This window comes from Coturnix japonica, chromosome 3 (assembly GCF_054131305.1).
Source record: "Coturnix japonica strain WE chromosome 3, WE-NBRP24, whole genome shotgun sequence".
Lineage (NCBI taxonomy): Eukaryota > Metazoa > Chordata > Aves > Galliformes > Phasianidae > Coturnix > Coturnix japonica.
Window position 1 is genome coordinate 75788627 of NC_140665.1, and position 25348 is coordinate 75813974.

Sequence of the window (25348 nt, forward strand, 5' to 3'; positions counted from 1 at the left end):
TACACTCACAATCCTTCAAGATCCTGTGTTTTCATCACTACTTTAAGCAATGCTGTATTGGCAGGGGTCAATATTTGAACATCTGCACCTTTTCTGTGATTCATGAAGCAGGCATCTATGCACCTAAATCAACCAAGAGTCTGGGACCAGTAAACACCATCAACAAGAAAACAGTATTAGTCCCACTTAAACAAACAACATTCTCAGAGCAGAGCTCATGTCAATGTTTGCTGCTGATGCTGCTGCCCATTTTTAAAATAACTAGTGTAAGTAACCTATTGATTATTTATAAGCAGCTCTAAATGCAAAGTCTTCCCTGCCTGCAAAATGCAAATTAATTCTCCTCTTGATCCTCCCTTCTTAGCTAGCACTGGTCAGAAGACTGTTAGTGCACAGAACTGCCATCTGCCTGCTGATGCTGGGTGCCCGTGCCACAGTAAAAGATGCAGAAGACTCTAAGCAACAAGAGCTCAGCCAAAAGAGAAGAGCTATGGATTCATTTTCTTAATCTGCAGGCTGCTTAGAAATAGATACTGAATAAAATCACATAAATATGTGTGTATATATATATGTACATGTATATACATATATGTATACATGTATGTACACACATAAATGTGTGTGTGTGTGTATGTATATATATATATATATATATATATATATATATTTCATTTTTAACTTTTAAAAACTATAGGGTGAGCTGGTCACCCTTAAGGAATTTTAAGAATGCAAATCAAAGTCTCATTTAGTTGTTTAGGATTCACAGACAATCTCTGAAAATGAAAATGGATTTCAGATGTTTCTCTCTCAATCTCTCACTCCCTTCTGCTCTCAACGTGCCAGCAACTTTGAACACCACTAAATCCACTAGAAGCAAAAGCTATCTAGCACATACTGTGTTAAGAGAACAGGTAACTTGTTCAGGGTTGCAGATTTCACAGCAGAATTGAGCACTGAACGCTACACAAAGAATATCTTTTGGAACAAGCTTTAGAGAGAACAGGCTCTATAGAGGTTACTTCATTTCTATCACAGAAAGAAAAACACACACCCTACACATACGCACACATACGTATTTCCTACAGAAGCATGACAAATTTAAGCAGAAAAAAAAAGGTTCATTAGCTAACAGGCAAAAGAACAAAGAAATTCCACGGTTCTTGTTATTATACAGTACATAACAAACATTTTAAAAAACTAACCAAAACCTCAATGTGGATTTACTGCAATGCAGGCATTTTGGATACCACAAAAGAAACACATACCACCTTTATCCTAATGGTTGAAAAAACTATTCAGCTAACTTCATCCCATAACTCTTCAAAAACTGTAGCTTTTGTTCATGCTGTGTATCAGCTGAGGATGTCTGAGAAGGTGGACAAAAGTCTCAGAGTCAGATAAAATTTGATTTCATTCACTCCTGTTTAGTTACTCCTATGATCCACTTTGCTGAAGTAAATGAGTCAGTCAATCTGGTGATTGCTTTAGACTGTAGCGATTTACAAGACAATGGACTATGATTACCATTTGACTTAAATAGCTCTCCACGTAGGACAACAGATTGCTGAGAAAAATTAATTCAACAATCAAGAGATTCAAACATTGACTCTTAGTAGACCATAAAATTCCAGCAACGCATTCTAATATTCATGCAAATGAACTGCTGTTCCACTATGTAGGCGAAATTCTCTGGCCAACCAAAACGCACTGTGTCTCAAGAGCCACAATACTCCCCTTTGAACTCAATTAATTTCAGAAAACTGAAGCTCACTAGTTTCATACTTGAGATCTACTGGTGATACGAGTAACTGCTTTGAATTATTATTTGCCTCGGAGCAGGCAAAGTAAACTGAGGAGTCAAGTTCTGTCCCAGCAGTTGCTGACAGAAGTTGCTTGTCTGGGGGAACTCACAGCCACCCACTCTACCACCCAGAGGCAGAGTAGCCATTTCTCAAAGTACAAGGGCAAAAAATAAAAATAAAAAAGGAAATGGTAGGAAAGAGCAAATAACATTTTTTTTTCATTTTGTTAAATGGTGCGGCAATTCATGACTCTTGACAGCATCTTTTGAAGTCAGTATTGATGTGTTAAATAGAGCAAAGAAGAAGCGAACAATCATGGTTCACTGAAACGGGGCTCTTTTCTTTCTGGGCCTGGTTCTAAAGAGATTAGAAGGGTGGGGAAGAGAGTGGAGGGGGAGGGGGCAGATGGGTGAGTTTTTTGTTGAACAGAAACCAAGCACCACAAAATAGTATAGCCTGAGAATCCCACACAGCACACATGTAGTCTGGAATCCTTCAAGCAATGCAGAATTTTGTCTTCTATTTCAGTGATTTCATTCAGTCCTTAAAACAAGAGGTCCAACAAACAAGCACGGGTCTCCCATGGTTAAGTCTAGGGTCTCCTTGCGTGCAACTTAAGCATTAGTTACACTTCAAATTACACTATCAGCAACACCTAAAAGACAACCAGTGAAGTGAACTTCAGTGAAGATGCTGATAAAGTAGTTTGACATCACCAGGGATCACATCATATCAGTCCTGTGTATCGCAGAACCCTGTGGCAGTATATGGCCTCTACTATATGGCCTTAAACACAGTTCAACTGAAGGCAGCAATGTGAAAAAGTATTTTTCTTCTCTCTCCAAAGTACTGAGCGACACTCTAAATTGCTTACCAATAACTGTTTTGATGATCTGCACAGCTGTATATACTAAGGATGTAAATAAGACACGTACAAAGTAACTTCATTTAAGTTGCATTGATTTGACTTTAAAGCTAATTCCATATGCTATGAAATTATAGCCAGCTCAAATTCCCTACAGTAGATTTGCAGGCAGGCTTCAGCATGCTTTCCATGTAAAAGGAATTTAGCGTCCTCTCAGAAGTGCCCTGCTCCAAGGAGCTGTGCAAAACCTTCCCTGGAAACATGAAACAAACAGTATTCTGAACGCAGCAGGAGTTTGGAATTCCCAGTGTCCCTGACTGTTGCACTTTCCTGCAACAGGAGAAAGGAGCCCTAGTTCCAGTGCATCATGGAAAATAAAGTAAGTAATTCATCTTGGAGTTGGACAGATCGAAAAGCAGGGAAGGTGTACATTCATTCAATATGACTCTGAGAAAGGGGACTGAGTTAGCTGTTGACAGAGGAGTGACTGAATGAACAATTCACACACTGAGAGGTAACACACACACACAAACAGCAACACATCCACGTGAACCTCCAAGAGTCTCTGTGTCGCACATTCACAATCTGGTGATAAGAACTTGATCCAAAGATATCAGTGACTGTCACAAATTTCACAGTGTGAGAGTTCATGTGTACCAGAATTAGATACAAGATGCTCACAAGCTTTACTGTGTCAGCAATACAGGGCTCCATGATCACGCTGGCAGAAAGAGCAAAGATAGGTCTTCTAACAGATGATTTATTCTCAGCACATTCATGCATTATCCTTAGCAACAGTGACTTAAGAACTCTTCTAGATACTTCCAGATGGCTCCTTGCAAAAAGACAGTTTGCCAGTTGTACACAGAGGAAGAAAAGGAAAATACAAAAGGGAAATTCAAAAGGTTAATTCTCTTTGTAGTTCTTTGATTTTAAATGGTTTTATATTTTATGTAATATTTCTTTTTTTTTTTTTTTTTTTTTTTTATTCTACCTCTCTATCTAAAATGAAAGATGCATTTTCTTTGTTTTATGTCCATCTGTAGTTTCAGGTGAAACATTCTATCCAAAGTGCACACCTTTATGCAACTGAATCCAGGCAGAGAAGCTCAAGGTAAATGTCTTTCTGGCTCTTAAGGCACTTCCAATGCTTTATAATTAGAATTCTCTCAAACAATGGGACTCACTACTTAAAGCAAGTAATTTTACTGCTGTTTTTCTTTCTTTACATCTAATGTAGAAATAATTATCTTTTGTACAATTCTCAAAGGTTTTTAAAGTTGTTTAATTCACTCTGCAGAATGCTGAGATTGCTTTTGAAGACGAGGCATTCAGCATAACCCACAGCCATTTGTTCTTAGTTCACTTTTTGAAGGTGCTTCTTACAGCTCTTTGTCCTCCATGACAGATCCTGACAGTTTTATAGGTAAAGATAGCAAAGGGAAAGTTGCATCAGATCCAACAGCTGCACCCATAGCTGGCTGTACAAATGCTTTCTGACAGCTAGTAGGGTTAGATTCAACACAGTTCCAAATGATTTTATACTGCCGGCATTTAAGCATCCTCCTGGAACCAAAATTCATAGTTTGCCACTCTTTTCAGATGACAGCCTTGTAATTAATGGCTACTTTATTTTAAACCTATAATCTTGATGTTTCAATCACAACTTGAGTGTAAACAGTGATGATTAACAGTGAAGCATCAAGTGCCTCTGGGAGGTACCTGCTACACAGCACGTGAAGAACTATTTGCACAACTTCCAGAACTAATTTGGAATTTACATGTTTATCTCCATTTTTAGCTCATTTTAAACAAATCAAAACTGTGGAAATAAACATACAGATTTTTTCAGGAAATCTTTATAAACATTGCAATTAGCACACACATTTCCCCATTTCCCTAGATATCAAGGGATAATCCTGATAATTTCTAATTGTCCCAGACAATTTTTCAAGTCTTTGAAAGCTGTTTGATTGAAGTATTAAATGCTGACATGAATGACTGTTCAGTCAATATTGCGGTAGAAGCAAGATATAAAACATCTCATAAAAAGCCATCTGTTTAGTGAAGTTATTCAGAGGAAAGATGCCACTTGCAAATTATGTGGGCATATTCCACCCTTCCTGAATGATTTCTAAAAGCACTTTGCAGTCTTGAAACATCTGTAACTATCAGGGTATTTTCTCTCATTTAATCTGTAATATCTTTCCCTTACCTTCTCTTTGCACACTGTTCTCCCCCTAGATTCCTCCAATCAACAAACAACCCCTGTCTGGAGAGCCTCTCATTTGCGTGCCTAAAATTAACTTTATTTTCTATTATTTATAAAATTCAAGCTTGAGTGGAAGAAAAGAATAGATGGATAGAATGGACATCAACTACAAAGAAGGCCTCACAGAACTCACACCTTCTGTTTGTATCTTGTGATCAACAAAAAGATCACAGAATCACAGAACCACAAGGTTGGAAAGGACCTATAAGATCACTTAGTCCAACCGTCCTCCCTTTACCATACCTACAGAAAACCCCTAAACCATATCTCCTAGCTCCCTATCCAGACACTTCTTGAACACTGCCAGTGATGGTGACTCCACTACCTCCATACCTCCCTGTGGCAGGCTATTCCAGTGCCTGACTACTCTCTGAAAAAAAAAGTTCTTCTTATGTCTAGTCTAAGATAGAAAACAGGAGACACACCTGCATGACTAAAACATTACACACACTGACATCTTTTTGAGATACAGAGTAGGGATGTACCTACAGAAAAAATAAGTATCACACTACAGTGATACTGAAAGGTAAAGCACCCTTGTGTTAGAGACATAAGACTCCAGTCTACCTTAAAAGCTTCAATAGAACACATTTATTTCTGAATGCTTTAATTTTTCTACCTTCAACCAAAATCCAGTTAAATCCGTGTCCCCTTCCCGCTTCAATTTGGTAACATTGTTGGTTTTTGTTTCTTGGTTGTTGGCTTTGTTTTTTTTATATTTACATTCTGAGGTACACACACAGTGACGTGAAGATTCACTTTAAATTACAACAAATGCATATCTGTATCTACAGACATAGCAGGTGTCTAACCTCTCATTTTGCTCAGGGCAACTTGAGAGCTCATCCTACAAGAGACACATAAGACCCAGTCAGCGTTCCTCAGGTTCCATGAATACAAACTACATTTATTATCACGGGAGTGTAGGTATGTGTATGTGGACACCACACTGAGACATCTAATGCTCAAACAATTCCACCACCTTGTCTGTTTATAGTTACTCTAAAAGTCAAAACAAAACCTGAAAATCTTAAGACAGACAATGAAACTCATGCAGGAGAAGTTCTGTGAAGAAAATCAATGGATATTTTGTCCAAAGAAGAAACTAACAAGAAGATGCATGGAACAACAGTTCCATGTAAGTGGAAGAGATGAATACAGACAAAATGCAGCTTAGTCCTACTTGCTTAATGTGCCAGGGATGTGCCATCCATCCCTGTATTCTTTACTCATTTGCTAATTTACTTTTAAACCCAAGTCTGCAAATGTCTAGAGAGTTAGAGATGTGATCAGAAGCAAAATAACATTTTATCTAGGTGCATTAAAAAGAATAATAATAAAAATTATATGGTTGTTACTTTCTGAGTATACATTATATCCTCAAGTAGCAGGACAAACAACCTTCTTTTGTCTCTTTTCATCTACCAATTTCTTTTAATTTGCCTTTTTAATAGTTTAAAAGTCATATAATTAGGAGTAGACCAGAAGAATTTGTGTGCATAAGCAGAAATTTTCCTACTGCTTTGCAGCACTTACCCACCATATCACACACACACACAAACTAAATAAATCAGAAGAATATCACGTAATACTTAAGTGGTATAGAAAAGAAGGAAGATGTTTAAAACTTACCCTATTGACATTGCTGTTTCTTAAAATAATCTGAATTAGATTTTTCATAAATTCTTCCAGCTTCCTGAAACACTTCTTCAGAACATGATTAGATAATTTAGCGTCAGTTACTAATCTGATCAAAACACAAACTGCCTCAGTAAGAAAACTTGAAACTGGTAACTCAGGACTGTTGTAAAAAACAGTTAGACCATCGAGCAGCTGAGATACTGAATTGCATATAGTGAAAGAATCATTCTCAAGCTCTGTGAAGTCTGCTTGCAGCATTCCTCCTTCTGACAGCTTTCTTATTTCAAGCAGATGTTGAAAAAACTGCACTGGAACAGTCAAAGATTCCTCCTTGCTAGCACAGCAGAGATTCAATGGAGGAACTATTTCCAACCAACGTTTAGATGTGTTGACACTGTGCTCAAGTTCTTGGATATCAGAAGCTATTCCTAAAGATTCAAATGCGTAGTCATCAGACACATCACATCCAGAGTCCTGTAGCTGGCTTGAGTAACTCATAGGATTCAAACGTTCCTCATCCAGAAGAGTTTCAGCAGAGGCACCTGGTTTTCCTGAAATACAAATGTGAAAGTTACATTTACGTGTAGTTAAAATATAAAAGCAAACAACCAAAAACAAACAAACAAAAAAACCAACCAACCAACCAAACAAACAAAAAAAAAAGCCAAATTTTGTCTTCCTTTTGCTTCCACGCAAAATCACATCATATGTGCTTGCTGCCCAAGAACTTCCCATGACATTTAGCTGCTGCAGAAGGTGATGTTTTTCAAGTCAAAACTTTTAGGAAGTAACATTTATTTGCGAACCAGATGTTTCATGGAGATAGTAGCATGAATTACAATTCTGAGTTTGTGATTTCTGATGGTTCACAGGGTAACTGAAGTGGAAATTACATAGAAAATTTAAGCAGACAGATATCTATACCACATCTGACTCCCAGGAAAGGAAATACATGCAAATTTCTGCCTTCCAAAACATTTTTCACTACTTCTATTATCGTGAATTCAGGGTGCTTTAAAAATAGCAAGGACTTATGGCTGTAACTGCATTAAATAAGATTTTCTCCTTTACCCACACTTTTTTGCACTAAGCCAGGTAAGGAATTCTAACAAAGTCAAAGTTGAACAGAATATTACACTTGAACTTCTTACTATTTATCGAAGAAAAATACTCAAAAACCTTAACTCTATTTTACACTATCTTCTTCAAAAACACACAAACTGTATTTCAGATGGCATTTATTACATTTGCGCTCTAAGAAATCATTTTCCATACAGCAGTGTACAACCTCTACCATTTTATTTCATCTTAGATGTTTGCAATTTGGTGCCTCAGGGCACAGGGACAGATGACACTCAGAGGCTCTCACTGTGCTACATCCTGCCTATGGCAAAAGATTACTGTTAAAACATGCAAGAGACATTAGAGCAGTGAAGTGGAAGAACAACACACGTGATCATCTCAGTGATACAAGATAAAACCACAGCCCTATCTGCTCCACCTCTTGCTGTGCTCCATTTACTAAAGCACAGCCACACACAGTCTTATTCAATTTTACTGTTTACATTTTCCACAAGTGATAATGCACATTTCTGAGTCTGGATTCCCAAATGAATTTTAAAAAATATAGATGGTTTGGCAAGTACACATAAGAAACACCATATTAACATGACACGTTTCAAAGCATCCATAACAAATTAACAAGCATTTTTAACATTAAAAACATCACACAACAGCAGTCCACAGCACTGTACACTACTGAAAAACTATTATTTAAAAGTTTCTAAAGACTTAATTAAGTATACAATTTCAAATTCAATCCTGACTGTTACTTCAGTCAATAAAAATATACTCTGATACTGAGTTTCAATCTTAATAGCACTACTTTTGATTGATAGAAAACTTGTGTTTTTTTTCAGGGAATGAAGATTATTGAGTCCAACTGCCTGACCACTTCAGGGCTAATAAGAAAATTTACAGCATGTTATTGAGGGCATTGACCAAATGTCTCCTGAACACTGACAGGTCTGGGACAGCAACCACCTTGCTAGGAAACCTCTTCCATATCCAACCACCTTCAGAGTTCAGAAAGTCTTTCCTATAACTAATATGAACCATTTTTTATAAATGTATTTTACTTGTATGCCCCTTTAACATTCAAAGTCAAAACAGAACAGGTACCAATTGACTCACAATGAAAGGTCTAACTGCAGGGAAATCAACTGGCATTTCCAGAAGGCAGAAGTGGGGCCTACCATTTCAGATATTATTAACAGTTTCCAGATGCCCTGCAAATCAAACTCAAACAAACAAGAAGAGCAAACTTGGCATGGTTTGAGTAACAAAAACAGGTATCAGACCTTCTTGTCTTCTTCACAGAATCGTAGGGGTTGGAAGGGACCTCTAGAGATCGAGTCCAACTCCCTTTCCCTGTTGCTTTGAGCAACATTCCACAAAAAAACAACTTGAAAATTCTTTTTCCTGCTGCTAAAGAAGCTCTTCTAGGGAACCCATCTACTCCTAATGAGAATCACTAATGAATATTTTGTTCAGTTCTTAATCCTATGGGATAACATGGAAATTGTTCACAGGGATGCAACTCCAGGATTCCAAAGAAGCAAAGCACAGAAGCATGTGGAAAAAACATGTTCATTTTTTGACTATCATAAAGGAAAAATAAATAAATAAATAATAAGAAGGAAGAAAGAAGGAAAAACTAAAAAGAAAATAGTGATGCATAAATATCTGTAGGAACCAAACTAAAACCATCCCAAAACCAAAGATGTAGCATATATAACAAAATATTCTGACCAGCAAGAGACAATATTGCCTTTGTGCCTCACTTCCTATTCATTGAAATAGGAAACTTCTCTGCCATGATCAGCTTTCAGAAATCAGTGTTACAGTAAGCCCCCACTTCAACTGATAACAGAAAACACTTTAAAAATGTTCAGTGATTTATTTTTTCCGGTCACATGGAAAGCAACGAGAAGCTATATTTAAAATACATAAATAAATTCCCCAACAGGAAATACGATTCCTGATTTCCCTCAAAATGTCTAAACATCACTTATTTCTTTTAAGGAGGAAAACTAATCACGTTATACTCACCTATCATTTAAATGTGAAAACAGTCTTGATGTTCACACTATGTAGTTAGCAAGTATAAAAAAGGAATGGTATTAAGCCTGTCTCACAGTACTAACAATCCTTCAATGGTAATTTCAAGAAATTGTGACTATAAAAATACTAAAGAAATAAAAAATACCGAGCATTATACACTAATCACAAAATTTTATGATGCTGTTATATATACGTAATGGAATATTTGTTCATGAATAATTTTATAGTCTCCTTATAAATGTCACATCATACTAGTGATATATTTACACTTACAGTTTCCATTTAGGACTTCAGCTCCTCTGCACATTATAATCCTGATCTGACAACCACAATTGTGTGCTCACCAGATAAACCAAGATGCAAACACAATAAAAGCCTTGGGGTGCAAAGGTTGAAGAACTGGCACCCTTCTACACATATCCACCACTGTGGAAACCATCTGATGTGAAAATCAACAGTTGTTCAAGGAACAAGGGTGTGACTTCTATACTGCGAACAGTATGTAAGTGAGGTTGAAGGAACCCTGTGAAATATGTTAGAACTCAAATGCAGATATTGCTCCTAGACCACAGGGGCACAGTGGCTTTTATCATGGGAGTGTGATGCCAACGAGTCTCACCATCAAAGAAAGTGGAGTTTTCAGCTTCTCTGAACAAGAATCCACCCCACCCCTGAAACAAATTCTGACACTTCAGAATAGTTACCTTAACACAGACATCACAACACATGGACATAAAAGGGAGATCAGCTGCAGGAAAACCATTTGTTGGTTGAGTACTTGCAGCCAGCAATGCTGTCATAAAGATTCTTAAAGCTCAGAAGAGACAAAGGAATGGTCATAGTCCTTCCTACCCAATGATAAATATGAAAGGCAGCATTTGTAATAAAAGAATGGTGGTGGAAGACATTCTCTCACAGGACAGGCTTGAAGGTGGCAGATGTAAGAAAAATGAAAAGACCACTGGAAATCTGCAAATTAATAAAACATTGTCCTGATCTGGAACCAAGGTATAATTCTGTATGCATCAAAGTAAATTTTCTCCAGATCTCTCGCATATTCAAGCTATTATTATTTGAACAGTTTGAAATAATAGTAATAAAAAACTTCCAGGATTCTTATAAGGAGCAATTTTTAGAAGATCTGCTTTCAACACTTCTGCATTTCTGTGGAGTTTATAACAGTTCAGAAAAGAAAACTCTTCTGTTAAAAGGTAAGGTATTTTAGGTTGACATGCTCCATGTTACCCATGAAGACTACCAGTCTGAACTACAATATTAGGTCTTATTAAATAGCTTGTATCTACAAACAAACTCAGCTTCTCTAAGTGACAAGCATCAGCCAGTGCACATAGCAATCCTCTGCCTGCAACTTTATTAACTGGAATATAGCTCCAGTTATTCTTACAAGGCTGAAATGAAGTACTCTCCTTAAGAAATCGCTTGGCTTATACATTTCAAACAACATATTTTTAAAAAAATAATGTCAATGTTTGGCATTTATGTGTATATACCCACCTAACCCTCCCCAAAACAAAAAAAGAGCTAATTGAGGAATTGAAAGTTAAGTTTCAGTTAAGCTAAGATTGCCCAGAGAGGCTGTATCTTCCTTGGGAATACTCAGAAGTTACCTGGACATAGTCCTGAGAAAGTGTTTCTTGATGGCCCTGCTTGTGCAGGTCAGGCTAGATGACTTCCATAGGTCCTTTCCAACCTCAGCCGTTCCAAGACTGTCTTTCATGAGAACAATCTAATTCTTAGCTCTCCACAGTAGACATACAAGCAAGAGAATTCCAATTACCATGGCAACACTTTTAAACTAGTTTTTACTATATGCATTTTGTTTTTCCCAGAACTATCATTCTGTTTACCAAAAGAAAGGAATTATGAATTCCACTTGCTTTCACAAGCCTCAGTCCTAAATATTATCGTGCACTTTATCAGGAACTTGATAAATACAAGAAATGTACGTTATAACCACAAACTCTTTGGATTGCTGGCATAACAGGGTTTTTTCACCTCTAAAGGAGTTTGTTATATAGAAATTTGGACAGCAAAGGATGTTCCTTGGGTCCCATTGCTCCAACTATGTGTTTAGGACAGCTGCAGCAATTTCAGCTGACAAGACAGACAGCATCTGCTTACAAAGAGAAAATTCTACAACCCAAACAGACCTGCTATACATGGAAGGAGCAGAACTCCAAAATTTCAGTGAATGATTATGTCCCAGCTGGGGCTTCTTCCAGATTGCAAATTCACTTATTTAATTATTCTGAGAAGGCCTCAGCTTTCATTAAGTTCCTTATTGTGTCATTACAATTACAGGGAACACATCTGTCCATAGTATTCCAAGAGCCACATTCTACACTAAACACATTTTAACCCCAATGTTATCACATCATATCTGTTTTTTCCCTTCCTTAAAAAAAAACAAAATGTTTTTGTGGTTGCAAGACACAACGTGCTGTGCTGCCCGCTTGCATTAGTACTGCTGGTAGAAGCATTAAAATACACTGATGTCAACTGACTGTTCATTACTGAAGTACTGTTTGCATTAGAGGAAGTGCTGACATGGTGCTTAGGTAGACTGGGCTTCCCTCATGGATCTGTACAGACAGAAGGCCACCTTTGTTGCAGGGGAGGAAAGAAAAAAAATCTCTTTATGTAGAAATACAACATCCCCAAGCATGAGACAAAAGGCAATATATATTTTTTCCATAGCAATATCAAACTAAGCACTGACTTCTGCCCAACAGGGAATCTTCTCACATTAGAAGAAGTAATTTAGGGAAAGAAGCCAAAGATGCGCCACTGAAGAGAAGCATTTCTTTCCAAGACTGCAGATATATTCACTAATAAACCTGCAAATGTTTTGGTCTGACCTTTCTGAATTAACCTAATTGACAATCCCTGACTAACAGGGAAGCAGAAAGGGAAGATACAGCAGGACTCTGTCTCAAAACAAGCATACTTACATGGAGTTCGGTAAAGTTTCAGTTTTTACTTCAGGTCTAGTTTGTTCTAATTCTATATGCTCCTGCTTTTGCAGAAATTCTTAACTTACAGCAAGTAGAAAGGAGACTGAAGCATCTTCATTCATACTAATCTACAAAGAAAACTGCTTCTTTTTTCCACAGGTACAGCTAAATACCTCAAGAAACATCGTAAGTTAAAAAGTTAAAGCAAGGGATACAAGATGTTTTTTGTCTCCATTTCTTATTTACAGAAGAGCTAAAAGCTACTGCAAAAGTCTTGGCACAGTAAGCAGAATTCAGGGGAGAAAATCATGAAAAGTGAAATACAGCCTCAAGACGCAGCTGAATAAATCAGTCACGTACTCGCATACAGTGAATCAGAGTTCAGTTTCTACCTTCATACACAGGCACATCATGGAAAAATGGGCTGGTAACCACATACTACTGCTGAAGTTAAAAACACAGGAGGGGAGATGAAGACCTGCTATAAGTGACACAAGAAAGGATTAGTAAAATAATACTAAAAAAAATAGAGGAAAAAAAAACCCTGATTATTAATTTTTATTAGAGAAGCAACCAGTTCAGTAAATTCCTGTCCCCTGCACAAGAATGGAATAATATAAACCAAGATTGATGGTGAAGATAAGGAAAACAGAAGATATGCACAAGTTTTGCTAATATACCCTTGATAACTAACTTAGAATCTGTCAAGCCTATCAGCCTAAAACAATCAAAACAACATATCTATCTCCTCTAAATTGTCATTCCCCAAATATTTGCTGAGCAAAAAGGGCTGAGTATTCCATTAATGCCTTCTGGAGTAACAGCTGAAGCTTTTCTAGATCTTTTCATCAGAGCTGCCAAGAGACAATACTATTGTTGATATGATGAATTGATCATGGTTAAGGAATTTTGCTTCAGATGACAGGTGCTTCAACCTGTGAATAAATCAATCAATTCTTTGTAAGACCTTTTGTCTTTTCATGCAGCTCCAAAGCAAAGAGACAACAGTAAGCTCAAATGTTTTGTTCCCATTCTTCAGTAGTGCCTCCTTCTCTATATCAAATTTCAATCAACTATAAGTGCGTGTGTTATCAACATTGTTTTTCTTCTGGAACTAAAACATAGCATCTTACCAGACACACTTAAAAAAATAAATAAAAAATAAAAATAAAACAACCAAAACATTCCATCTTAGTTGAAACTAAGACACATTCAGAAGGAACCTTCTTTATTCCAGTTTATGTCTATCACCGCTTGACCTGGCACTGAGCACCACTGAAAATAGCCTTTATTTGTTCTCTTTACACCCTCCTTTCAGATGCCTCTATACACTGATGATCTGAGTTTTCTCCAGGCTGAGCAGCTCTCTCAGCCTCTTCCTATAGGTGAGATGCTCTGGTTCCTTCATCATCCTGGTAGCCTTCTGTTGGATTCACTCCTGTCTATGTCCCTCTTGTATTGTAGAGCCCACAGCTGGACTCAGCACCCGAGATATGTGGTGTCAGCAGTACTAAACAGAGAGGAAGGATCACTTCCATGTCAATACTTGGCCTAATGTAGCCCAGGATACTATTAACTTTCTTTGCAGCAAGAGCTTATTGCTGGCTGACATTCAATGTGGAGTTCACCAGGAAACCCAGGTCCTTTTTTGCCAAGCTGCTTTCCAGCTGGGTGGCTCCCAGAATGTCCAGGTACCTGGAGTTGTTTCTCCCAAAGTACAGGACTTAGCACTTCTTGCTGGACTGCATGAGGTCCCATTAGTCCAGCCTGTCACAGTCTCTCCACAAAAAGGTTTGCTTCTTGGATGGCTGACATACAGACAAGGTACCCCCATATGAAAGGGATACCAAAGTCCTTGCATTCAGAACGACAACTGCACATGAAGCAAACATGAAGTTTCCACACAGCATGAGTGAACGTATACTACAGCAACTCCATAAACAGCACATTAAAGTTACCTCAATCATGTTTCTCCCCTTCATCAAGGATACTCACACTTCTTAGGGTCTCCAGCAAGGTTGGATAAAAACAATTCAGATAATATGGCTTCAAAAATAGGTATTTTTTGCTTTCTTCTTCGCATGCTTGTACATCCACACCATGTTTATCTTTACACGAAGAAAACAACACCACAGTTTCAAGGAGCTCACAAGTTTCCCACAAGAAGGAAATAAAATTCCATAGGCCATCTCTAATAATTCCTGAAGCCTTTGAAAAATCTATTATTATTATTCAGAACAGAGAGCAGGGAAGATTCAGCTGCAAGGTGAACCTTGGCTGAAAGACAAACTCTTTAGCTCTGAATTGGCAGCAGGAGACAAGCAGTATCTGATGCTTACTGTGCAAGTTTTTCAGGTGACAGATTTTGTGAAACTCTGTTATTTTTGTATTAATAGAATTGTTAAACAGAAGACAAGAGAGCCAAAGAAAAGCTGAGTATTTGAATTCTTCTAAAAGGTTGCACTGTTTTAGGTGGAAAGCCAACCAAAAATACATGGCTGTAGAAACAAATGAAGGCAGAAGAAAATCCATGGTGTACAGACACCTGGCTCTAGGAACAATCCTATCTACTCACAGCCCCAAGGAGAACTTCTCTGCTACCTTAGGTAGAAAACTTAGTGTCTATACAGTAACCTTCAGGCGAACAGGATGGAGCCCCGTTTATACTGCTTACTTTCCAAAATGCAGTCAAGCTCCTTGTGCCTTTCTATCTCCGTACTAGGCACCTTCTGGTTTCTACCCAAAAACTTGAACATCTCAAGACAAGCACAACAGAGAAGAATTTTATTTTTCCAGAGCAGAAAATTTCAGTAGTAGAGTGTCCCTTATTTCAGGCAGGTTTTGCCTCTACAACCATCTTCCTTTAAATTGCAGCCTTGGGTGTTCTGCTCTTAATACAAATCAACTAGAGCAACGGCAGAATGAACAGAACTTACCAACTGGTACCCCATTAGATATCAGTAATGATCTTTCTTTACTCAGAAGTAACAGACTGAGCACGTCTCCAGTTTAACGGTAACTGTGAATGCTCACTCAGCAGTTACATATCCAATGAAGAATATCTTCCAAGAGAACAGATGGCTCAATCTCATTATCAAAAAAATTTACATGCCATAGTAATGTTGGGGAGAGGGGAGAGAGAGGGGGAAGAGTCAATCAGTCAAAGGAAACACCATAAAAGACAAACATATCAAAGTTAGACTCCAAAAGCTGGGAACTTTTAATGTTAAGGAAAGCTCTTCTGAAGAAATATGAATGTCCTACTCATCTTGGACAGAAAATGAGATAGGAGGGGCTGATGTGAACAACAATAAATATTTAAAATGTCAAAATGTTTTCTAGCTAAAAAGTTTATCAGCAGTGTAAACTGGTTTAATCTGTAGTCTACCAACACGTTCCGCTGATCTCACCACAACTACTCTTCATGTTTGGAGTAACTTAAAGAAAAGAGGCATACAAAGAATAACTAAATATGAATAGTTAGTAAATCATTTTTCTAGAGAGAAAGGTCTAGTGATAAAAAAAAGAAGTAGTAAAATTTCTCAGTAAAGTCTTATACATTATTCCTCCCAATTAAATTTATAGTCTAGAAATCTTTTCAATCTTTTCACAAGGCAATAAAGAGGGCACAGTTTCAGTATAAAAGCATTCCAGTACCACAGAATTACTGAATGGTTTGGGTTGGGAGGGACCTCGAAGATTATCTTGTTCCAAACTCCCTTCTGACCCAGTTGCCAACAACTGGATCAGGCTGCCCGAGACTCAATCCAACCTGGCCTTGAACACCTTCAGGGATGGGGCCTCTACAGCTTTTCTGGGCAACCTGTGTCAATGTCTCACTATCAACTAAGTAAAAACGTTCTAACATCTAATCTAAATCTTCTCTCTTTTAGCAGAAAAACATTCTCCCTCACTATCACTATTAGCCCATGTAAGAAATAAATCAATAAACAATAGAAACGGAAGACTGATTTAAGTTCCCTTTAAGTACTGGAAGGCCACAAGGAGGCCTCCCTAGAACCTTCTCTTCTACAAGCTGAGCAAGACTACCTCCCTCAGACCTTAATCTTAGGAGAAGTACATCTTCATAATATTTTGAATAAGTAATACTTTTAAATAACATATCTACAGTAGTATTTGTATTTTTCTGGAATTATTCCATATGACACATTGATTTTTGAGAGCTAAAATGTAAGTTCTGGCAAAGTGTTAAATTTTCAAGCAAAATCTCACCACAACTGATATAACTGACCTACAACCTTAGGGTTTCTGGAAAGCCAGGAAGACGTACACTTCAAAATGCAGTATTCACATACAAGAAACAGAGCAGGCAATATGAAAGCTATTTTATTTCTTGCTACTGCAGCATGGTGGATTGTCAGAAACAATTTCAGAAACTTACCATTTTCCAAGCAGACTCTCTGACAGATCTTGTTCAAAAGAAGCTCCTGACGTAATCTAAAAACTTCAGCTTCTAGTGCTGTAACTTTTGATTTGTAGTCAAAATCTTGCTCAGATACAATTTTGGCAAGGTGCTCAGTGTATTCTTTGCAGCTCTTTCCTGGTGGCTTGGAGCGAATAATGGCAAAAGCCAGCGCCAGTTTCGATATTTTCAAATACCAGATTTGATTTTCTCTTCTGCCTTTGACTTCTATAACAAACAAACAAAACAAAACAAAACCTTCACCATAATTTTATTAAATCACAGAATCACACAGAATCACAGAATTGTAGGGGTTGGAAGGGACCTCTAGAGATCATGGAGTCCAACCCCCCTGCCAAAGCAGGCTCCCTACACCATGTCGCACAGGTAGGCGTCCAGGCGGGTCTTGAATATCTCCAGAGAAGGAGACTCCACCACCTCCCTGGGCAGCCTGTTCCAGTGCTCCGTCATCCTCACCGTAAAGAAGTTCTTCCGCACATTCATGCATTACATTAAAGCAAATCATACATGCTTTCCTTACCTTTGAAAACCTTTTAACAGTGAGACCAATTATCTTATTTCTACCACAATCCAAAAATCAATCAAGGGCAACAGAAGAAATATAAGTAGCTGTCTACAATGTGAGGATAAAACATACATGAGCTGCGCTTCAGTACTAACAACAAGCATAGGGTTTGATAACAATTACGGAAAACAGTTCAAACAAGCTTATACTACAACATATTAAATAGCAATGTTATCTCAACTAAAACAGAAGTGAAAATGCTAAGAATCCTACGAGAGAAAATAAAAGAAGAAAAATTACTGAAACCCTATGGCTGAAGAATGGGGTTATATTAGTTTAAGCCCAACACATGATTTCTTGATCAAAAAGTCTCAATTCTGAAAATACAAACACTTGAGGATATTGCTAGCCTCCAGTTTTGGATACCTAGTGCTGCTATACTTTGGTTTTAAGTCCACAATATACCACACCTGCAGAAAGGTCTTTCTGCTAACAAAATGCAGACTCAGCCTCAAGTAAAGGCGTCTTTTCTTCAATTATTATCATCAACAACTGTAAAGTTAATCCTTTCAACTCAAAATAAGAACTCACATGTTCACATACAACTTAGACAAATTCGCTGATTGCCTCCTTGAAAAAAGTATCACTTTCAGCATTAAAAAAATAATGATGCTTTTCTTCTGGCCCTAACACTAAAAAAATCTCCATCATCCTAGTTTTTAAAATCTTTTTATCCAAGAAACTACAAATTAAGACCTACAATAAGTTGTGTTGAACATCTGTGAAATAGTAACAGCACGGAATTCATTGAGGCATTTTGTGCCACCCTTTCACCAGCTCATCAGATACCACTAAGCTGATGATTTCCTCCTCAAATTTAGACAGTAAGTCATCTAACATGATGTATTTATGCAACCAACAGAGGCATTTAGAAAAAGAGATGCCTTCTAAACATTTTTTCCACCTTCCTAATGCCTCTGAAACACATGAAGAATTCCTGTACATTCCTTGCATGCCGTCCATTCAGATACACACCGGTCACACCTTGAAGCATGAGCACAAAGGGCAAGAGGACAGGAACTCCTTGGGATCCATCTAGAGCCATGCTCTGAATTAGTGTTCCCCACCTGAACCATTAGATTCCTGCTCTACCCATGCAAAAACAATTAGTCAAATCATAAATTGATGACAGAGCAAGACCTTAGAAACTAACTTATACTAAATATACCATTAGATATCTATATCATTAAATATACAAACAGTATTTTTGCATACTTTCTGCCTTGTAAAATACATTTCAATATGACTTATTCATAAACAGTTAAGAATTCCACAGAAAAAGCATGTTAATCCCTCCCCAAAAAGAATCTACACTGCTGTGGGACAACAAACTCCTGTAAGGCTCTTTTGCCTACTACATCAAAGGAAATATTTTGCAAACACAGAACCATGCCAGTAATTGAGCTGCCATCAAAGCTGTGCATAAAATGAAATACATAGAATCACACAGAAAGAAGAGTTATGTAGTAACTTTTAAGGATCAAAGAACTTTGGCTTTGAACTTGAAATACGCTCCCCAGATTCTCATCTTCTTAAATGTAAGTTTCACCCAGGTATCACTCAAGCCACACATCAAGCTCCATTCTTACAAAGTTTATCTGCAGAGCAGAGCTACAGATTAAGGCAGACAGAAATTCTTACAAGTGGATTTTATTGCTTCTTTCTCATTTTGAGTTCTCTGGGGAGCTCTTTGCAAAATCTTTCTGATTCACCTGCTTTTATAAAAGGGAAAGGCAATACCAGCTTTCTGCTTTGTAATATGTTATGTCAGTACAAGCGTTTTCTCACAAATTACATTCAAGAAAGCTGCAAGAAGGTATGGGGCAGGGAACAGTATTTGAGTGCTTTGTGACTGTCCACATGCTATTTATCATTACAGAAGCAACATCAATACCTTTTTCCTATCATGCTGTTTATTTCCACTCATACAACAAAGAATCAGTCGGCTGCTTGACCACTGATGCTTTATGACCCTGCACTTCATACGTCTTGGTCCATACCTCTTCATTAGCAAAGTAAATAATTAAATTCATAAATCCATACATCCTCTGAAAATCCAGTACCGAAAGGACATGTCTACATTACTAAAAGTCCATGAAATTAGGAAGTTCTTTCTGAATATTCCAAGTTCTCAACCCTTGTAGTTGAGTAGTAAATAAATAAATCATATAAACCATTCTAGCTCTGCTTTAAAACCCAGCTATCAATACACTTAACAGCAATCCACATCAGTCCTCACAACACAGCATTAAGCAATGAAATTTGTATTTGAATGGGTTTCTTCCTCTTAAAACTTCTAGGAAAGGGTAGTCAGGCATTGGAATGCACTGCCCAGGGAGGTGGTGGAGTCACTGACCATGGTAGTGTTCAAGAAACGTTTGGATGTTGTGTTGATGAATATGATTTAGCTGGGAAGTATTGGTAATGGTTGGACTAGATGATCTTCTAGGTCTTTTCCAACCTTGATAATTCTGTGATTCTGTGATTCTCTACAGACTTCTACAGACTTACTCTGGGAAAAGGGAATTACTTTTGTGCAAAAAACCCTCATAGAACTGCTGCTCAAAAGAAAAAACCAACAAAGAACAACCAAACAACAACAAAAACCCCACAAAGCAGCACTGTTTTTGAAGTTGGTTTTCTTCAGAAACATAACAAAAAACGCAATATTTGGAGAAGTAATTCTACCGGAATCTTGAAACCAGATAATTCATGGCTAATGTTGATGCGTATTTCTGGAAACAATGAATTTTATAAAGATTTCACAGAGAATAAACAGCTTATTTACAGAATCACAGAATGACCCAGATTGGAAGGGACCTCAAGGATCATGTAGTTCCAACCCCCCTGCCTGGCAGGGCCATCAAACATACACATTTACTAGACCAGGTTGCCCAGGGCCCCGTCCAATCTGGTCTTGAACACCTCCAAGGACGGGGCATCCACAACCTCCCTGGGCAGCCTGTTCCAGGACCTAACCACATTTATCTCCTTTCTTTTGCTTCTTCTTTTATGATAATGGAAAGAGATGATTTCCAGGACAAAAAGCAGGAATTGCAGGAATCAATTCCAGTTTCCCACACCTCTCTAAATGGAAAGCTGCTCTCTCACAAGCCAGTGTATAAAAAACTCCTAGAATATTACACACTGGATGCTGCTGCTAGAGATTTGCCAAGTGAGCATTAGCAAAAATTGCAAGGCAAGCTGTTGCTTTCAGGAAGTATCATACCAAAGACAAGCAACTGTGAATGCATTCCATTAAAAGCATACTGGCAGCTACTGTGATATCAACAATATTTTTGCTCACATCAGCACAGAAATGACACTACAGACTAGGTAGAAAAAGGTTAAGAACTAAACCAGAAATTTTCTTAGGCTGGAAATTACAAGACAAGACCATGACAAGAGCAGAAAGAATTCATCAAGCTAATCCTAGCTCCTAATGTCAAAATATATCAGTGGGAACTGAAAGAAGAATCTTTCAGGAAAACACATCTGGTACCGAAGTTATAGTAAGAATAACAACCTATAAATCTCTGTTTTCATTCACAGAATCACAAAATTATCAAGGTTGGAAAAGACCTAGAAGATCATCCAGTCCCACCATCGCCAATACTTCCCATTTAAATCATATCCCTCAACACAACATGCAAACGTTTCTTGAACACTCCCACGATCGGTGACTCCACCACCTCCCTGGGCAGTGCATTCAGTGCTAAGGAGGGAATCTCTGGCCTTATATAATCATCTATACAATCATATAATACTCTGAGTTGGAAGGGACTCAAGGAATCATTGAGTCCAGCCTCTGGCTCCACACAGCAACACCCAAAATTCAAACCCTATAGTTGAGAGAATGGTCCAAACACTCCTTGAACTCCTGCAGCTTGGGCATATGCCCTGGGAAGTCTGTTCCAGTTCCATGCCATTCTCTTGGGTAAAAAAGCAGGAAATCAGAAATAATCAGGCTAAATTGAAGTCATGAACACTACCTTTCTACACTGATTTGCTGTTTCTGCAGCTGCATTTGATGCAGCAGTTCATATTAGACCCCTGGGTACAGGAAGATACTTTTCTGGCAAATCTCACCTCAGTTTTGAGGCTGCCCCACAACATGTAAACAGAAAGAAATATCCAAAAATAAGAAAAAAACAAACAAAACTATTCTCAGATAATAATCTTTAAAGATTGCTTTATTCTCAGTTGGAAATTTCATATACATAGCACTATGCTAAATATCAAAGATTTCACATTATTGTTAAAAAAAATATGAAAAAACAAGCATTGGAGTTATGGAGGTCTCTTGGTGAAGAACCTCTACATAAAATCCATCCTGAACCTCAATTAGCTCAGAAAGGGTTAAACTTACAGTCAGCTGTCAGATCATAGTATCATAGAATCATAGAATTACCCAGGTTGGAAAAGACCTTGAAGATCATCAAGTCCAACCGCAGCCTAACCATAGTACCCTAACTCTAACAACCCTACACTAAATCATATCCCTGAGCACCACATCCAAATGGCTCTTAAACACAACCAGGGATGGCGATTCAACCACCTCCCTGGGGAGCCTATTCCAGTACCTAACTACCCATTCTGTAAAGAAGTTCTTCCTAATATCCAACCTAAACTTGCCCTAGCACAACAAGATCAAAATGGATTGGTCAGTAAGGAGAAAAAAAAGAAGTAAAACAAACCAAAAAACCCTCACCATAACATTGACCTTGGGATGAGTCACTCCCAAGGTCATTCCCTTGGCAATTCTGGGTTCCCCTATCAGGCTCTTATCACAGAAAGCGCCTGCATAACCCAGACACTGTGGGATTAGCTAATCAGTTCACCCAGTCAAAGCCTCTGCTCAAGAACTTTCAAGAACTCCTTCAGGAAGTGTTTGTGGGTAAGGGAGGTGAATTTTAAATAATTCATCATTCTGAACCCTACTCATAAATTTTCAACTGACCTTGAAGATGTGGAAACTGCAATGATAGGAGGAAAGATGGTTAGATCAGTGGTCTTCGTAAAAAAGGGAAATACCGAGCCTTTGAAAATAAAACCAAACCCTGAACTTATTTGAAATAATTAAGTGTTTGAAGAACTGTTTGCTGTTACAGGACAGCACACCTTGGGCATCAACCCTAAGTTCACACATGTAACTCACATCCAACAATAGAAGAAACTTCAAATGTGGTTGACAAAAACCTTACGGTTTAGAAGACATCAATTTCTTGTTCAGATCATTATTATCTAAGATTGAAAACTTCAAGAATTTATGCAGTAACACACAAAATAGACTATAATGCAGTTAACTTTCAGAGAATCAAAGGGCTCTGTTCTCCTCATACTTGAAATAGACGGTTACAAACTAAAGGACTTACAAGGGCAGCATTAAATTGCTGTCATCACTGCTATGCAGCTGAAAGTTACCTAACAGTCCTACACAACATCACGTTATAAAAGTTAAAAAAGTCTACGATCCAAATTAAGCATATGGTCTGGCACTAATGGTACAAACATAATAGGAAAAACAGTTTTGTCTGCACAGTTTTCACTTTAACAGGTTTGTCAATTACACGCTGTGGATAAAGGTGAAAAATCACCCATATCTGCATGATCTCATGCATTACATGATGGCAACCAAGTTACTGACCTGTTATAATGGAACACAAAGTAGGTCACAAAATGATGCATGTGCTTTAGCGGAACTGAGCTAAGCTGCAGACACATATGGCTATAACATTAAGCAACAATAAAATAAACTTGATTTAATTAGTATGCCTAACATAACGCTGTCTTTTATGTACATAATAAATAATGATAATGGGACAGCTGTATAATCAAGATGAACTAAAGTGTGCCTTGTGTTCCAATTAAGCAGCTTTTATTGTAAAATTTGTAAAATGTTTATTAAACCAAAGCTGCTTGGCAGTGCGTCATTTTTAAACAAAGATACATAATGTGTATATACTTACTGAGACATTCGGTTTCACTACCATTAGTCTAAACAATACCCCCAGCAAACCCTTTTTCAAAACCTCTTCTCTCAAAAAAGAACTCAAGATGTTAAAATGACACTGAAACTAAAAAAGAAACCCAACAGTTTAAATATGCCAAAAGCACAAAGAAATTCAGTTTAAATGAATTGTGAAATTTCTTTCTTCGAACCATTTAATTGTTCAATCATTTGGGCCTCTGAAATGAAGTCAGACAAATTCTGAAAACAATAATTGAAGAGATTTTTAGCATTCACCAACTATAAAAACTATAAACTATATAAATTATTGCCTAGCACTAAGTACATAAGCAAATATAATCCCCTCTGGGTTTCAGTGAGACTTCAGAAGCAGGATTTATCCCTTCTCCCTATGGAAATCTACAGAGTAGAAGGCTTTAGCTGAGCTAACTGTCTAGACTTCCTTTAAGATCGATGGGCAGAAACGGATTTCTAAAGTCAACAATAAATGAAGTGATTCGTACATCTACCATGTGATTAAGTAAGTCATTGTTCCCCTCCCTGGACTTCAGAAGGAGTTTGGATGAATAGATGTGATGTACAAATACATCTAGTGAGCAGAAAACTTCAGAGAGATGAGTGCACTACAATCAGTTAAAGCTCAGATCTTCAAAATAATGCCAATCCAAACAGGGAATCAAGGAAGGGCTAAAATTAGCACTTATAATAAGAAGTTTGTAATCCTGGGTCTTCTGGATATCTCTGAAGAAATTAACAACACACAAAAATCATAGGGAAAAAGAAAATGACAGAATCACAGAATTGTAGGTGTTGGAAGGGACCTCTAGAGACCATTGAGTCCAACCCCCCTGCCAAAGCAGGCTCCCTACACCACGTTACACAGGTAGGTGTCCAGGTGGGTCTTGAATATTTCCAGAGAAGGAGACTCCACCACCTCCCTGGGCAAACTGACAACAGCCTTGTTAACACTTAGTAGCATTCATGCACAGAAAACTTTGCATACATGTGCTAAGTAAGACAAGTGAAGCGTCAAGCATGTCCAGAATTAAATGCACATAAACCAACCCGTTTAGCCCTTCACAATGTTACTGCATGTTAGAGTTCAGTAAGATCACATGAAGAAATGGTACTTTATTTCCTCCCATTTGAAAATGTGCAAACTTTTAGATACCAAAGAAAACTACTTTCTCGGCAACAATATCAATTCTGCCATCCCTATATTACATGTTTACATGTACAACTCTGCAAGTTTGGGCTGTTCTGACATTTGGCTTTCTGAATAGAATCAGTGGACAGGGTTGGTTCTCTTAAAACCTTTCCTCCCCCAACATGCTGTTGTAGTGACACTTCTATAAGAGAAAAACCATATCAGATTTTACAGAGAAGTATTCTAAATCAAGCAGAAGTTCAATCCTGTCACTCTTATTAAAGAAACATTACAAAGGATTGATAACAAGGACAGCGCATGAAATACAGAAGGCTTAAAGAGATAAAAGGATTCTGCTTTTGTTCTATTCCCATCAGAATAAGTCAAATAAGAAAATGTGACATAAGCAAGAGATTTCTGATTGCTTTAAATTATGCATACATTCTAAATACAAGCAGAAAATTGTTCTTGCACTGGTTTTACTTTTCAGATTTGTATGTTTGTTTTTGCTGTGTCACTTACAACGTTATCTAATCATTGTGC

The 25348-nt window shown here is 37.6% G+C and overlaps 1 protein-coding gene across 1 annotated transcript in view; it reads right to left on the minus strand.

Annotated features, from left to right (window-relative positions):
* Positions 1-18732, minus strand: part of MEI4 (meiotic double-stranded break formation protein 4) — a 53952-nt gene extending 35220 nt beyond the window's left edge. The window contains exons 1-3 of the mRNA XM_085542611.1: positions 18663-18732; positions 17081-17359; positions 6572-7131 (exon numbers count right to left, since the gene is read on the minus strand). Of these exons, the coding sequence (XP_085398737.1) occupies positions 6572-7131; positions 17081-17359; positions 18663-18732 (909 nt within the window). The remainder of the gene's footprint in view (positions 1-6571; positions 7132-17080; positions 17360-18662) is intronic.
* Between the last annotated feature and the right edge of the window lie 6616 nt (positions 18733-25348).